Here is a 17,500-nt window from a genome sequence, read left to right on the forward strand (position 1 = left end):
TAAATTATGCTAACGAAGTATGCAAATGAAAGCTATGCATCCAAACAGAATTTACATTTGGCATGCAATTTAATTATACCACAGGCAAAATATGGCTTTAAAACAGGTTTTGGGTGACTTTAAATATGACACACCTACTGAACTCTGTCTGTCTGTGTGTGTGTCTGTGTGTGTGTGCGCGTGTGTGCAGGATGTACCTTATCCAGTACCACATCACTGATGTGTGGTAGCCCCTCTGGTTTGTGCATGCTAGCACTGATGAACTGAAAGCCCAGCAGAAACTTTCGGTCATATTTCTTCTTCTCCTCAGGGTTCAGAGGTTTCCACTGTTCTGTGAGGATCAGACAAGAACAAACTCCATCACACACACACACACACCATGCTTTTACAAGAATTTCACTTCGACTATAACCGGACTCAAATATTTTCATTTATACAAAAAAAAAAAAAAAAGTGTTATGTATTTTTTATTATTAAACGAATGGACGGGTTTTATTAACACACCCTCTTTGTACTGGTATTTCTGCTCAGTGGGCGTGGCTGGTGCAGGACTCGTCGGCGGTTGGATGTTTTCAGCATCGAGCTTATCCTCCTTCTCCTCCCATGTCTCCTCCACTTCTTCTGCAGGGGGTGGAGCTACAGGGGCAGGCTCAGCCTGCTCTGATTTTACCGGGGCCATGGCCTCTGGCTTTGGTGGTGGTGGCTAATATGAAGGGGGGGATGGGGTGGCAGGGAATTATGACATTCATTTTTATTATTTGTCAGCACGTATGCAGACATCCACTTCAACACACACACACACACACACACACACACACAAACCCACACACACACACCTCTTTAAAGGCATCCAGCACATCACCAGTCTCCTTCTTGTTTAAGTCCTTCAACTTCCTCTTCTTCTTTGGCACAGAAACAGCTGAAAGGAGAAATTAAGAAGGGTTATGTAAGGACAAGCAACGCAATTATCATCATCATCACACAAAAGCAAATCGCTACTAGCTTGCAAAATTTCTTGAATCTTTCAAAAAAAAATTTAAAACTTGCATGTACCTTGCATAGTGCTCTCCGGAGCCGTTGTTGGTGGAGGGGGCGTGTCTACTCGGTCAGGAGCAGGAGGAGGCGTGGCTTTAGCAGCAACACACACAGGTGCAGGGGGACTTGGGGTTTCCTTGACGATTGGTTCTGGGATCTCCATAGTAACAGGACAAGGCTCCTCGACAACAGTTTCTTTTACAATAGGCTCGTTGGTTAATGTGGCAACTGGAGAAGGCGTCTCCTTTACAACCAGAGTCTCCAGGATAACTGGAGCGGGGGTTACCTTGGCAACTGGTGCAGGGATCTCTTTGACAGCTGATGAGGTGGTATCCTTGGCAACACCAGACAGGGTTTCTGTGACAACAGGAGTGGAAATCTCAGCGACGACCGGAGTGGGCGTCGGCTTAAGAGCTGGCATTTCTTTGACACTCGGGACACAAGATTCCTTGATGGCTGGAAGTGGCGCCGTCTCGCTGACGACCTGAGCGGGGGTTTCCCTGACGACAGGAGGAGCAGTTTTGGTAGTCCGTGTTGAGCATTCCTCGATAATGGGTGGAGCCTCTTTGTTGACGTCAGGCTCGGCAAGAGGGCTGACGTCCCTGTTGGCGTCTGCAGTTAAACCGTTTACAAGTTGCAGCTCCTCTGGCTGTGCGATTGGAGACTCCAGTGCTGGCTCCGCCCCTAAAACAGGAAGATGAATAGACACCGCTGCTGGCTCCACCCCATTCTCAGTAGAACCGTTAATGTTTGAAGGAACCTCTCCTGATGAGGACTTTGGCTCCTGCTGTTTTGCATCTTTGGGTTGCGTGGCTTCTTCCATGCCAGGAAGCAGGGCATCAACAGTGTCACTGATTGGGCTAGTGGGAGGCGGGGTGGGCGGAGCATCTGGGATAGGGCTTTCCCCTGGGGGAATGGGGAACTCTAGGGACACTACAGGCTGTACCCTGTCATCTATAAAGACAGAAAACAGCCAAAAACGGACTGAATGTCAAAGCAAGTGTTTCTGCACCAAATTGTAAAGAAATACGAGAAAAATGTGGTAGAAGGATCGGTTTTTGGGGACACGGGCAGCGAGAATTGTCTTCTGCAAAGAGCCCTGGAGATCTAAGGCAAAGAAAAGCAGCTGTCTTTATACCATGCACTGGCAGGAATCACGCCATGTTCATTTATTTATTTAGTTAGTTCACTGTCCCTAATATTTGAGTTTGACCTGGCAAATACATTTCTTATAGGAGCCATATTATTGCGTTTACATTTCGTCATTGCCCTCCTACACAAACATGATGGACGGTAAACTGGATTGAGGGATCTGCTGAGCAATCTCAGCTTGCGATATCAATGGCTTGGCTTTTGCTCAATTCGCCGTTCGTGTTACGCGTCATTAGTTTCAAGACAAATTTCAAACACGTTTAAAACCCCAATCGGCCTCTGGGACAGCTTGGCAGACTGAGAAAAGAACGTCCGGGTTAAAAATCATGCCGTGTCCATTCGAATAAAGAAAGGAAGAAAGACACGCGGGCTGAAAATGAATAATGAGAGATACGATTAAAGCAAAGACTGAAACTTAAAGCAGACGGTAGTGAGACTACGTGGCACAAGAGTGAGAAACCTACCAGCTGGACACTACATAGCATGTGTGTGTGTGTGTTTAATCACGACCAAAAGGTAGAAAAAAAAAAAAAAAGAAAAAGAAAAAAAGTGTATTCACCCGTCGATACTCTTCTTACCTGCTCTGGCTGCTGTGACAGAAGGTGTGGCTTTCTCACCATTAGACTCTGTGATGGCTCCGCCCTCTGACATGGGTAGAGCCGACTGGATAAGAGGAGAAAATGATCAATTAAAACACGTGTGTGTCCATTTTGTGGATGGCACTGAATGACGAATTTGACAGTGTGAAAACATTTCAGTGGCTCTGAAAAGCGTTAATTAAAATTTTTTTAATGGAAATTTCTTAGTAATGAAAGAGCGTGTTACCTGTGGAGGCGTAGGTGTGGAGGCGCTGCGGCCCCCGGACATGATCTCCTCCGTGATGTCTCTGCCTCCTTGATTAGGGTCTCGTATCCTTATCTGAGTGAAAAAAAACTGCATTAACGTTTCTCACATGCAGGCTTTAAAACAAGGAAAAAATAGAGAGAGAGAGAGAGAACAAGTGATAGTTAAGAAAGAAAAAAAAAGAGGTGGTTAAGGAATGCTGAGGAGTTGAGCGAATCCAGTCGCATTCTCTCTCTCTCTCTCACACACACACACACACACACTCTCTTTAGACTTTTCTCTGACTGTAGGTAGAACTACACACACACACACACACACACACAGACAGTGAAATCCAGCAGCTGTTTGTCCATCTTACCTAACTCGAGTGTGTGAAAAGCTTGATGCAATCGAGTTCACACACACACACACACAAGCCAGCACATTTGCTAGCAGCGCTAAAGGCCCGAAGGCCTGTCTAGTCCTGGAGCCCGAGTCCAAACCCAGTCCGTACACTCTGTACACGCACACGCCCACACCAACACCTAAATGCGAACACACACCCCGGGCCTTCTAGCTCTCTCACATGCGCACACACACGCACACACATGCACGTAGAGAAAAAGTGTGTGTAGAGAGAGAGAGAGAGAGAGAGAGAGAGAGAGAGAGAGAGAGAGAGGCCTTGTGAAATGAGTGCAGTGGAATGTGTACACACCCACTGAGCGAGAGACAGACACAGACAGAGAGAGAAAAAGAGAGAGAGAGACAAATATGGGGAGGATATTCCCCTTCCGGGACTGAGAGGGGGTGGGAAAGGGAGTCGAGCCACGTGGAGCTGCTGAGCTGTGCTGACTGACTTCTCTCTCGCTCTCTCTCACACTCACACACACACACACACACACACACACGCCACAGATAGCAAAGCCTAGAATGGCAGCATGACTGTGCAGTATCATGACAGCTAACAGCTAAAGGTGTGTGTGCGCTTTGTTCATAAAGTTAACTAACCACACACACACGCGTGCGCACACACACACACACACACACATACATACATTCACACACACATACACACTCCCTGTTGCTCACTCTTTTTGCCCCAGTCTTCCACCCTGCTCTGTCATTCTCCTCTTCCTTCCTTCTCCTTCGTCTTGTTCCGCTGCGTTAGCTAAAAGACTTGCTAACACACTATGGGCAGCGTGCAGGAGGGGTTGGCTTGCAGTACTGTGAGCGTCCAGCGAGTCAAAGTTCACCCCGTTAAACGTCTACCAGCTGCACGCCCCCATAAACACCAGACTCGTATGACTAACAGGACTAGAGCTGCGGTTTACTCTAGAATTTAACAAAACTACATCGGAGACTTCCAATTTTCAGCAAAGAAACAGCAACCATGCAGAAATTTTATTAAACTAGATCGGCGAAACATTATGATAGAAATGAGCAAACCACAGATTTGCCATCCAGAGCAGTAAGGGTACTATTAAGATCAAAGACAAGAGCAGAAATATTATTAAAGATCAAGGAAGAAAGCAGTAAAAAGACATCAAAGACTAGACTAGTACTATTACTATACACCGAAGACTCCAGTAGTAAAATTACTAGAGATCAAACATGATGGTAGTAAAATGATGAGATCTACTCTAGAGCATTAATATCGGTCAAGACCAAAGACTAGAGCATTAATATCGGTCCAGACCAAAGACTAGAGCATTAATATCGGTCCAGACCAAAGACTAGAGCATTAATATCGGTCCAGACCAAAGACTAGAGCATTAATATCGATCCAGACCAAAGACTAGAGCATTAATATCGGTCCAGATCAAAGACTAGAGCATTAATATCGGTCCAGATCAAAGACTAGAGCATTAATATCGGTCCAGACCAAAGACTAGAGCATTAATATCGGTCCAGACCAAAGACTAGAGCATTAATATCGGTCCAGACCAAAGACTAGAGCATTAATATCGGTCCAGATCAAAGACTAGAGCATTAATATTGGTCCAGACCAAAGACTAGAGCATTAATATTGGTTTACAAAGACTATATATTATAAAGACTAGACTAGACTATAAAGATTATAAAGACTAGAGCATTAATATTGGTCCAGATCAAAGACTAGAGCACACTCTATTTTTACTCTATATTTACTTCATTCATATTACTTTCATGTCCTTCCAATTCTAGCACAGAACTCAGCTCCTCTCCTGTGAACTTTGCCCAATTTAACCCTAATCACAACACAACCACACCACTGTCTACATCAATCACATTCCTGACTGCAAAACTTTGAGAAATAAAAAAACAAAGATATTTTAACACGTGCAGTGATGTTTCTATGAAATACTTGTGTTTCTCTTTAGCAGAACAGCAGATGATGACGAGCGCTCACCTGTTTGCGTTCTCGTTTGGCCGGTGCTGCGTGCTGTGGAGGGGGCGGGGCTTGCTGTTGCTGGGGGGCAGGGTTTATTAAGACAGGTGCCGGGGCTACAGGAGGCGTGAATTGGGGCTGGGCGGGGTAGTACGCTCCAGCTACAACACAACACACACAAACTTTATTTTAAAAAAAAATGAAAAAATTAAATGATCAATTTATTCCATCAAGGGTCCATTAAGCTTTTAGAATAAAGTTTCAAAAGGTACATCAGGTGCCAGTAAGGTCAAACGATATATTTTAAATCATTGGTAAGGTTCATTAGATTTATGTTTTCAGAGATATACACATACAGATATACACACACACACACTAAACATATAAAGAGACAGTAGCCACACCAGCGACAAGGGAAAAATTTCTATATGGTACCTTTGTTTCTGAGAGTTTAATGATAAAGCAGTGCTCACTCAATGCCATAAAACATTTTCTTTGCCTTTAAGAATTTTTCCCTCACATTTAACAAGAAATGTACATATTACATAATTAAACGTACATGTTGAGGTAAAGTTTCATTTGGCTTTGATATTTGTTGAACAGGGAACCAGAGTTTATGGGAAATAAATATCAGTCTGTAAATACAGTCCATGCGAAATCAGATTAAAGCATGATGCATACTGATGCTGTGAAATTTATAAAACATAGTGTGATCTAAATATTTGGCCGTTTGCCCATTATTATTGTGAAGGAAAAAAAGAAAAAAAAATCCCCAAATCCAACTTCTGAAAGTGTCTCTTTATTTCTGTATTTTCTCTGTCTCATACACACTCATGACCTGCTGCTGTGGAGGAGCGAGAACTCAAGCCTAAATATAGTCATAATCACACACGGGACGAAGGAGAGAGAAAGAGGGAGGGAGAGAGAGTGAGAGAGAGGAACACGCACACACAGAGAGAGAGAGAAACAGAGACAAAGATGAGAGAGAGAGATAGACACAGAGAGAAATACAGAGACCAAGAGAGAGAGAGAGAGAATTTTTGGGAGGAGTGACCTGGAGTCAGAGAAAAGAGGGAGCAGACGAAGTGACAGGACAAGTGAACGAGTAGAAAACTTATACACACGGGGACATACCATCAGTACTGCTGCTGGACGCTCTATTCCCCATTGTCCCTCCTCTCCTCTTTTCTCCTGTCCTTCCCTCACTCTTTTTCTTACTTCCACAGCTAGCCCAACTATTCCCTTTCTCTTTTCTGCTCTTCTTTTCCCTCTCTGCCTCAGTTAGTCCTGAGTGATCCACCAGGAGTGAGATTTGATCTACACGGATGAGTGGGCTGGCATTTTTTGCAGTGTGTGTGTGTATGTGTGTGTGTTTGTCCCTCAGCAACATGATAAAAATAACTCCACGTGAATGTGTGCACGCATTTACATGCTCATCATACCGACTGCCTTTTGACTGACAAGCTTTAATTTAATCTTGAGAATCTGAAAAATGGCAGCGCACGGCACCCCCTGGTGGCCTGGAGGGTAGTGCAAGTCACACAATCATACAAATAAAACCCTTTTTTTTCCCTTTTTAAATACAAAGTCTACCTCCATATAAACACACAAATCTATAAGAATAATTAAGATCCAGGTACTCTACTTTTTGGCATGTTTTACCTAGGTTTAACCTATTATTATAAGGTTTATTTTATAGAGTGCCTTTAAAAGCAGCGTCTCAAAGTGCTATACACAAAATAAGCAGTACATAGAAAAATAAAAAATTAAAGTAAACATCAGCAAGCAAATGCTAGTCTAAAAAAGTATGTCTTGAATTGAGCTTTAAAAAGGTCATAGGTTCAAGAGGAAGACTGTAGGAGCATAGACAGAAAAAGCCCTGTCACCCATAGATTTTAAGCGTGTTTGTGTTAACAGATTAACCGATTACACTGAGGAGCGCAGTCTGAGATTTGGGGTGTAAGGGATTAATAAAGCAGATAAATGATGAGGAACCAAGCCACGTAATGCTTTGTATGTCAGCATCAGAATTTTAAAATGGACACGGAACCTGACTGGGAGCCAGTGTAAGGACTCCAGAACAGGAGTAATATGATTGCATGTCCTGGTCCCAGTCAGGATCCTGGCAGCAGAGTTTTGTAAACATTGAAGCTTAGCGAGTGTGGATTTAGAAACGCCGGCTAAAACGGCGTTACAGTAATCTATATGAGAGACAATACATCAGTTTATCAGCTTTTCAGCCAGAGAGAAGTTTAGCACAGGGTGCAGTCTCGCTATATTTCTGAGGTGAAAGAAGGATGCTTTAACAGTGCTCTGAACAAAACAATCAAATGTAAGACTGGTATCAAAAATTACTCCAAGGTTCCTCAACTTACTTTGGGTCTCTAGAACAGAGCCATCAACCCACAGAGACAGTGGAGCAGCTTTGAGAATTTGCTGACGGGAACCTATAAGCATAACTTCGGTTTTCCCGCTGTTCAGGCACAGAAAGTTATTCATCCATGTTTTTATCTCAGAAATACATTCGGAAAGAAAAACATCAACATCATTTTTCACCAGATTTTGAGTGAAAGTAGATTTGGGTATCGTCAGCATAAAAGTGATAACGGAGGCCGAGAGATCGCAGCAGATGCCCAAGTGGAGATACATAAATACTGAAAAGTAAAGGGCCTAAAACTGATCCCTGAGGAACACCAGTGAGCACAGAGCTAGTGTCAGACCTGTAGCCACCCACAGAAATAAACTGGGAACGGTCAGTAAAATAGGATTTAAACCAGTTTAAAACTGTCCCTGACACACCAAATACATTTTCAAGGCAGGTAAGGAAAAGACCATGATCCACAGTAGGCAGCTCTAAGATCAAGAAAAAAAGAGAATGAAAGTAGTGCCAGAATCAGAGACCATCAATAAGTCATTGGTAACTTTAACCAATGCCGTTTCAGTGCTGTGAAGTTTACGAAAACCTGACTGAAGGGGTTCAAAGAGGTTATTAATTATAACACAATTAAGAGGCAACAACATGCTCGAGTATTTTAGCCAAAATCAGAAGATTTGAGATGGGACGAAAATTGTTAAAATATCCCAGGGCAGCATTTTCTTTTTTTTGGCACAGTTGTTACAACAGCAACGTTTAACGCTGCCGGAACGACTCCAGTCTCCAATGATTCATTTATAATGCTGAGGATAGCAGGGCAGCAAACATCGAAGCACGATTTAAATAGGTTTGTGGGAATTGGATCCAGCAAGCAAGTGGTTGATTTCATGCTGGATTCCTCCCTTGTGAGAGCTTAGAATCAAGCAGGGAGAAATGAGTGAAAGAAACACCAGTGAACCCAGATGGACGAAGGAGTGAAGGGGCAGAGTCAGGTGTGACAGGAATTTCTTTGTGAACATTATCAATCTTAGAATTAAAAAACTGAAGAAAAAAATTGCATAGCTGCTGAGAAACAGGCAAGGTGGTAACAGCATTAACTTGAAGCAATCTGTTTATGGTTTGGAACAAGTGTCTGGGATTATTTTGATTGTTTACAATAGTCTGAGAGAAGTAAGAGGATCTTTCAGTCTCCATTAATGCTCGGTAATCACCCAGAAGATCCTCCCACGCTTGATTATAGACATTCAAGCCAGTAAGACGCCATTTACGCTCCATTTTCCAACAAGCAGCCTTTCTAGAACGCAGATTGTCATTATACCAGGGAGCAGAGCGGGAGAATGTGACCTTACGTGACCTTAGAGGAGCAAAAGAGCAGAATTTAACTGCAGGACTTTCTCCTCCAGCGATGAGGGATGAAGATCGCTTAAAGTGGAAACAACCGAATCGGAGAAAACTGTCCGATCAACAGACTTCCACTTCCGGAAGGGTACTGTTCGGATGGTAGGCTCACATGGATGATACAGTTCCAGATTAAAAAAAGACAGCTGAATGATCAGACAGTCCAGTGTCAATAGATGAAAACTGAGATACAAACCAGCCGTTTGCAATCACGAGATCCAGCGTGTGGCCCTTGTTATGAGTCGGGTCAGTTACAAACTGTGTGAAGCTAAAACAATCAAGTAGCGACAGGAATTCCTTAACCGCCACAGAGTCACTCCGGTCCACATGAATGTTAAAATCACCCACAATTAGAAGTCTGTCAAACTTCATTCTCAACACTGACAGGAAATCAGCAAACTCTGACATAAAAACTGTATGTGTCTTAGCCTTAGGTGGTTTATAGACTGTAGCGGTAATGGTGGATATAGGAGCGGAAATACTCAAGACCAGGCATTCAAATTATGGAAACTGGGGAACGGACAGAGAGCTCATGCTGAACTTCAGGTTGTAAACCACAATAATGCCAGATGACCTCGGGAGGTCAAATACTCCAAAGCCCGCTGGAGTGATCTGGTTAAACAGGAGTCCATCATTTTCTTTAGGTCAGGTTTCCGTTAAACAACAAGTCCAGCTTTTTAATCTGTAAGAAAATCCGATAAAAGCAGCTCCTTGTTATTCACGTAGCGGGCATTAACTAATGTGGCACAGGCCTGGCTCTGAAGCGGAGACAACATTCTCAACGCGGGGAGCCCATATTAAATTACAGTGATCAACACCAGTATTGAGCAGTTTGTTAGTCTCATGTCGACAGGTAGAGACAAATATGCTAGGAGAGAATGAGACAGCAAAACTGCACCTCAAACCCCGATGGACATATGGTTTAGGACGTAGCAATCCAGCGTCTCCAGAGTTTGTAAGAGTCTTTGGCTAGACAATAAGAGCTCTGTTTTATATTCAGAAGCTGGCGTGTAGTGTACCTTAGGGCCATGGTCAGTAAGTGCACATACACAGCCGATCCAAAGCGTCGATTTCCCAAAGCGCACTGTGAGCTCAAAATCGTAGAATCCACATGCGCAGTCGGACCGAGACCTTGATTCCCTGTTGCACGCTGCAGGTTATTCCGGGTGGAACAGAGAAGTAATTTCCTAGTAATTTTGAATCTCTTGAGTGAAGAAAACACTAAAATGCCTACCATTCAAAATAAAATTCAAAAATAACTTAATTGAATCCTTAATACAACCAATCCACTGTGTCGCTATGCAAAGACTCAAATGCATGCCAATGTAGAACTGGCCTCAAACTAAGCACCACTGTGTGCGTGTGTGTATGTGCGTGTGTGTGTGCGCGTGTGTGTATACGCACCGTACTCAGCTGGACTGCTTCCAGGATAAAAGTTTGGAGACCCAGCGACCTGGTACTGCTGAGGAGACACATACGAGGGGCGGTACTGAAAGAAAAAAGAAAAAGAAAAAAAGATGATAAGTTTTGATTTGTTAGCACCAGAAAAGAATCTCTCTGTTCTCAGACGTTTCATAACTAGCCTCACCTGCAGAAGGCGAGCGCCTCGTTTAGTTCATTTTTTTCATTATTTCATGATACGGTTTTTTCTACAGGTTCTACAGTACCAGACTCGTTTAAATTGCCTATCGATCATAATATATGCACCTTGCCATGCTACCGCATCAAACGTACATTCACGTCAGAGAATCAATTTTCTTATTTAATTATCAGTAACCTCCCCGAGTTATCAACCATGATTGGATCACCGTCTGATCCCAAAGACCTTGATCAGGCGACTGAATGCTCAGAGTCAACGTTCCGCTACACGCTAGATAAGGTAGCTCCACAGAAAAAATAATAATAATGAGAGAGAAAAAGTTAGCACCCTGGTATAACGATCACACACGCACACCTTAAAACAGAGCAGTCGACAAATCTGCAGTATTTCAGACAGCTTGGAAGGAGAGCCTGCTGAACTATATAAAATCTCTTAGTGCTGCTAGATCAGTCCGTTTCTCCACTTTAACTGAAGATAACAAAACTAATCCTAGGTTCTCATTTAATACTGTAGCAAAATTAACTAGGAATAAAACTCAAATGTATCAGTTGTGGATTTAGACCTCATCATAGCACAGAGACAGCGTTAGTTAAAGTAGTAAATGACCTACTACTGGCCTCTGATCAGGGTTGTGTCTCGCTGCTTGTGTTACTCGACCTTAGTGCAGCTTTTGATACTATAGATCATACTATTCTCCTTGATAGATTAGAAAATGTTGTTGGCATTAAGGGAACAGTCCTCTCCTGGCTCAGGTTTTATCTGACCGATCAGTATCAGTTCGTAGATGTAAATGGAGACATCTCTGTGCATACTGAGGCAAGTTTGGAGTTCCACAAGGTTCTGTTTTAGGCCCACTGCTTTTTACTTTATATATGCTACCTCTGGGTCACATTATTCGTAAACATGGAATTATCTTCCACTGTTATGCTGATGAGACACAGCTGTATGTTTCAGCGAAGCCAGAGGACAGACAGCAGCTTAGTAAAGTTGAGGAATGTGTAAAGGACATTAGACGTTGGATGATTATTAACTTCCTTTTACTTAATTCTGATAAGACAGAAGAACTTGTACTAGGACCGCGTGTAGCTAGAAGTAATCTTTCTGATCTCACAGTAACTCTGGATGGACTTTCTGTTTCATCATGTGCAGCAGTTAAAGACCTTGGAGTGATTGTTGACTGCAGTCTATCATTTGATGCTCATGTAGATTATATTACTAGGATAGTCTACTTTCACCTCAGAAATGTTGCTAAGATAAGAAATATATTGTCACTACACGATGCAGAAATATTAGTTCATGCTTTCGTCACCTCTAGACTAGATTACTGTAATGCCTTACTGTCTGGATGTTCCAGTAGGAGCATAAACAAGCTCCAGTTAGTCCAGAATGCAGCTGCTAGTGTCCTAACTAGAACCAGAAGATACGACACATCACCCCGATCTTACCCACACTGCATTGGCTCCCAGTGAAATTAATAATAAATACGTTTTAATTATAAATACTACTATTGACCTAAAAAGCCCTGAATAGTCCCGTGCCACAGCACCTGAGTGAACTTCTGGTCTTTTATGATCCTGATGACGTGCTTCTGGTTGGAGTTCTTATCTATTAGAAGTCACATGCTGCTGCTGAGGATGTCCCCACATGATGCAGCCTAAAGATCACTGAGATTATTGAGGATGGTTCTACTTAAAACCATAAAGATGGGTTTGGACCTCAATTCATATGAGCAGTTGTGCTGTGATGGCATCAGGACTATAATTGCTATGATAGATTTAGGACTGTAATTGCCACAAACAGTTCTGCATTCACTTTTACACTGTAACGAATTTCCTGGTTACACAACTGCACTATTTGAGCGTGTAGTATTAGCACATTTATAGAAGGGATTTATTTATAATCGTACTATCTGGTGTTACCCAGATGAGGACGGGTTCCCTTTTGAGTCTGGTTCCTCAAGGTTTCCTCTTCATATCGTCTCAGGGAGTTTTTCCTTGCCATCGTCGCCTCTGGCTGCTCATTAGGGACAGATTCATACATTTAAAATCTATATTCTGAATTTATATATTTCTGTAAAGCTCCTTTGGGACAATGTCCATTGTTAAAAACTCTATACAAATAAAACTGAATTGAATATTAGACTTTGTTTTCTAATCTTGATTGGGCCTAGAGTTTATCCTTGAGGCACTCCAAATTTTAAAGAAATAACAATTGCAAATAAATATAAGAATATAAACTAGTCTCAGCTCAGTATTATGATATCGGACACAATGAAACGGTATTAGCATTAAACACAGGGATTAATATCAGGACTCACCTGACCAGGAATGTAGTAGGCGGGCCCCTGTGAGTTAGGAAAGCTGATTGTCTGCGATGGGATCATCATCATCTGGGAGCCTGGCTGGAAGACGTGAGAGGTGTGTGTCCCGTGTGGTGGAGGGATGGGCCGGGGGGCGGAGCTTGCCTGGGCTCGGGCCGGGTTTGTGGGTAATGCAGGCCGAACTGGGTAGTACGGCTAAAATGAGAGGTATTACACCTTTTAGAATCAATTTGCACTACTAATCAAGAACTTCAGAGTTGTTCTGTATTCATCTAAAAGAACACTGAAACCTGGCTGAATTCACAAGAACACGCATCCATCAGATGGAGCATAATGTTCATGAACAGGTGTTTGTTATCTGCCAACACCAAGGAACAAGTACTGTTTAACATAGTCACCGATTCTTTTACACACATAATTTAACTGACTTTTTAAAATGCACATGATTCTTTAAACACACCTGATTTCTTGATCGATTCTTTAATGAATCAGATTCTTTAATTGAATCTTGAATAATTCTGATTCTTGATTCTTTAATGTGCTTGGTGCTTTAACTGATTCTTTAACACACCTGATACTTTAATGTACCTGAATTTTTAATTGATGATTTAATGCATCTGATTCTTAACTGATTCTTTAGTGCATCTGATTCTTTAATGAGCTAGACGTCTTAACCGATTCATTAATGCACCTGACGCCATTTGATTCTTGAATGCACTTTATTCAGTAATGGATCTGATTCTTTAATTGATTTGTTAATGCCTCTGATTATTTAATGTATCTGGTACCTTAACTGATTCTTTAATGTGACTGACTCTTTACTGAGTCTGATTCTTTAATGTACCAGACACTCTAATTCAGTCTTTGATGCAACTGATTCTTCAATTGATTCCTTAATGCAAACAATTTTTAAATTGATTAATTACTGCTCCTGATTCTTTAATTAACACACATGCTTCTTTAACTGATTCTTTAATGCATCTGAATCTTTAATTGATTCCTTAACACATGACACAATTTGATTCTTAAATGCACCTTATTCTTTAACTGATTCATTCATTTATCTGATTATTTAATGCAACATAATGTACCTGATTATTTACTGCACCTGATTTCCTAATAAATTCCTTAATGCACCTTATTCTCTAACTGAATCGTTAATGTAACCTACACTCTAATTGATTCTTTAACGCACCTGATACTTTAACTGATTCATTTCCGCTCCTGATTCTTTAATTAACGCACCTTTAACTGATTCTTTAACTGACTCTTTAATGCACCTGCACGGTGACATACCTGTCGGGTAGGGGCTGTGGGGTTCATTGGAGGAGGAGTGGGCGTGGCAAAAACCATAGATGGGGGTGGAGTGGGTGAGAAGTTAGGCTAGAGATGAGAAACAGGAAGTGGATTACACTGCAGTATAGGGTGAATCTATTTAAAACTGATCTATGTTAGATGCATTCTGTTATAAGAAAATAAAACCTCACAGGTATCTTCTTTACCTGGGGCAGGTTAGGGGAGGGTGCAGGGAGGGGTGAGGAGGACAGGGGTCCTGGTACTTTATTCATTTCATCTGGATCCACGTCCAGGTCAGGCTCAGTCTCCTACTGAGAAATTCTATAGAGAGAGACAGAGAGAAATTAAAAACAAAAATATTAAACACAAACATTAATGATAACAGGTGTATATCTGAGCCATCTGGACTCAATCAGCATTTTCTTCCAATTTATTTGTAGCAAAATGACAATAAAAGGTAGCTAAACAGAATAGTAATAATAATGCCTTAAGGTTGTGTCAGAATTAGCGTAATTACATGATGACAACTCAGTTTCATTAGATCAGATTGAGAAATGATCCGAGTACATCAGCAGCCATCTGACGATTGCATAATGTCGAAATATACTTGGGAACCTCCTACACACACACACACACACACACACACACACACGATTCAAATCACATGTGGCCCTGTTTGGGAACTGGAAGATGAACGCTGCGTGCTCTGTCGAGACCTTTGGCTCCACAGCCATGACATACCAGCATGAGCGTGAACTCAGGAGGGGAGTTTGTCCATCATGTGTCAGTAATCAGTTATAAACACTAACACAAACACTGCATCTGCAACACAATCATCTTATTCGGTTTACCGCGCGATAAACGGTTAAAGGTGGGGTTTTGAACTGGACGTGAAGGCCATGATTTATTTTTAGCTCTCTTTACCTTTTCTTTTTTTCCCCCCACAAACTATTTACATGCAAAACTAACAATTACAATGACAATAATCCAATAAAGAAAAGAAGAGAAAAAAAAAAGTCATTTAACTTGTTTTACTCTTTTAATTAAACATTACTTTGTTTTGTTTTTTTTGGAAGTGCATGTGTCTCAGTGCTCGCAGAACTGAAGTGCACAAGCCTATTACATACGACAGAAAACAACGCATCAAGACGTGTTTATTTGAGTCGTGATGCAGAGAGGGGGATAAGCGTGATGCTCCTCCAAAATACTAACAGCACGATGTGCGTATCTACGACATGTCCGGATCAGAACCCGGAAACACGACAACACACCGTGACCCTTTCATCATGTTGTATCACAGACTTCAGCCCAATACTGCTAATATTAATCTTTAATCTACAACAAGCATCTGAAGAGTTAAGAGACAGAAAAGAAAGACGCGTCGGGCTGCAGCTCTTCGTCTCTGTAGACACAAAGTGCAGCTCACATAAATATTTTGATTAATTATATAACTAGAAAGTTATAAACAATGCTTCGGCTCATGGTAATGAGCTAGACAGAGTGTTGGAGTGGTTAGCATGGCTGTAGGCCATTCACAATAATTACGTTATCGACTTATCGTACGATATAGGGACATGACCTCATTTTTGCTGACCCCGATATCGCCCGTTGCATCGCCAACATATATTTAATATATAACAAATTACTTTGTTGTATGTATGCAACTGCAAGTACGGCCTAAAGTATAATCCACACAAAATGTGATTCAGAAAGGAAAAAAAAACGATAAAAGAGTGAACAGAGAGAATAAAGAGAATGAGAGGACAGTGTAAAACATCATATAATTAAAAAAAAAACAAAAAGAAAAAGAAAGAAAAAGCAAGAAGGAAGGCCGGATGAAAGAAAGAAAGTAGCAGACATAAACCCGAATGAGACCCCCAAAAAAGGTAGACTGGTTTAGAGAGACAGAATGAAAGAGAAAATCATGCTGACAGGGTTAAAAAGAAAAATAAAGAGAAAAGGACTAAAGGAAAAGAAAGAGAGGAGCACGTGACTAGTCTCGCGTTCAGCTAAACCACGAGCAGGTTGACAGCCGGCAGCGTCCCTGAGCCGATCGATTCAATTTAGTGAACCAGCTCTTCTGAAATGAATCAACCATATCCGATTCACCGTTGTAATGTTGTGGGATTTTTGTGTATGAATTAATTTCTGTGTTGCGTTATTGCATTTTCTAGTTTTATGGTTCTATAAAACATAATATGGGCTGTTCAAGGTAAACAGAAATGCAGATTTTTAACATTTGAGTCTGGTCACAAACCACTGGTCATGCTCAACCAAAGAATACACACTTTATACACACACACTGACTACATTTACATGGACAGCGGTAATCTAATTATTGACTTTACTCTGAGTAAGACAATATTGCGATTAAGGTGTTTACATGAGTCGCTTTTAGAATATTCCTTTCATGTTCCTGTTTTACATGTTATAGAACATAGTTCTGTTAACAGTACACGGCATTACGTCACCGCGCCACGCCGTCCGACGTCCCTCCAGAATTTCACGCATCGACATACAGTACGTCTTCGTTATGGTACCGTTTACAGTTTTGGGTATTTTTATTTAAATTTTTTATGAACGCTTCAAGTGCAGTTAATTATTTGTCGTGCTGTACGTGCAAATAGACAACTGCTTGAAGCCGTGGGCTGCGTCGCAATCCGCGCACTTACCGTCTATATAGTAGCCGAGATACATGTATTTCTCCTGCTATAGACCCATAGTAGGCAAGTATGTGGTTTGGGACGCAGCCGTGCTCTCGTTTGCCGTAAAACGGTTGAGCGCTGCCGTGTGTGATCGTGTCCTGTCACACAATGCGGTGAAAACTCCCACATGATGTTAATAGTGTGATTAAGGTGTGTACGTGTCTGTAACACACGTCGATAATGCGACTAAAACAGGAATACTCCACACGTCTTAATTCCATTTGTGTTTACTTCGAGTATGACTTTAATCGGATTAAAGTAATTAAAAATTGCTGTTTACATGCTAGTTTCTTAATCAGAGTATCGTCTTAATCAGGTTCATATCGGATTATCGTTGTCCATGTAAACGTACTGTATGTGTGTGTGTGTGGAGGGGACTTCTTTCTCTGCATTTAAAACATGAAATGTAAATTGTATGAACCCTGTTTTA

General features: G+C 41.7%; 1 protein-coding gene across 5 annotated transcripts in view; it reads right to left on the reverse strand.

Annotated features, from left to right (window-relative positions):
• wu:fb16f03 (eukaryotic translation initiation factor 4 gamma 1) overlaps window positions 1–17,500 on the reverse strand; it is a 31,082-nt gene that overhangs the window by 11,103 nt on the left and 2,479 nt on the right. The window contains exons 1-12 of one of the 5 annotated variants that reach the window (XM_053646497.1): window positions 15,107–15,370; window positions 14,572–14,983; window positions 14,366–14,452; window positions 13,067–13,264; window positions 10,554–10,638; window positions 5,399–5,538; window positions 3,013–3,105; window positions 2,766–2,850; window positions 1,054–1,989; window positions 837–919; window positions 505–703; window positions 198–331 (exon numbers count right to left, since the gene is read on the reverse strand). In XM_053646497.1, coding sequence (XP_053502472.1) covers window positions 198–331; window positions 505–703; window positions 837–919; window positions 1,054–1,989; window positions 2,766–2,850; window positions 3,013–3,105; window positions 5,399–5,538; window positions 10,554–10,638; window positions 13,067–13,264; window positions 14,366–14,452; window positions 14,572–14,637 — 2,106 coding nt within the window. In that variant the 5' untranslated portion in view covers window positions 14,638–14,983; window positions 15,107–15,370. Of the gene's footprint in view, window positions 1–197; window positions 332–504; window positions 704–836; window positions 920–1,053; window positions 1,990–2,765; window positions 2,851–3,012; window positions 3,106–3,388; window positions 4,070–4,098; window positions 4,942–5,398; window positions 5,539–10,553; window positions 10,639–13,066; window positions 13,265–14,365; window positions 14,453–14,571; window positions 15,371–17,500 lie in introns of those variants that run through there. The other 4 variants (XM_053646498.1, XM_053646496.1, XM_053646500.1 and 1 more) reach the window with 4 other exon arrangements.

Source organism: Ictalurus furcatus, chromosome 17 (assembly GCF_023375685.1).
Source record: "Ictalurus furcatus strain D&B chromosome 17, Billie_1.0, whole genome shotgun sequence".
NCBI classification, from domain to species: domain Eukaryota; kingdom Metazoa; phylum Chordata; class Actinopteri; order Siluriformes; family Ictaluridae; genus Ictalurus; species Ictalurus furcatus.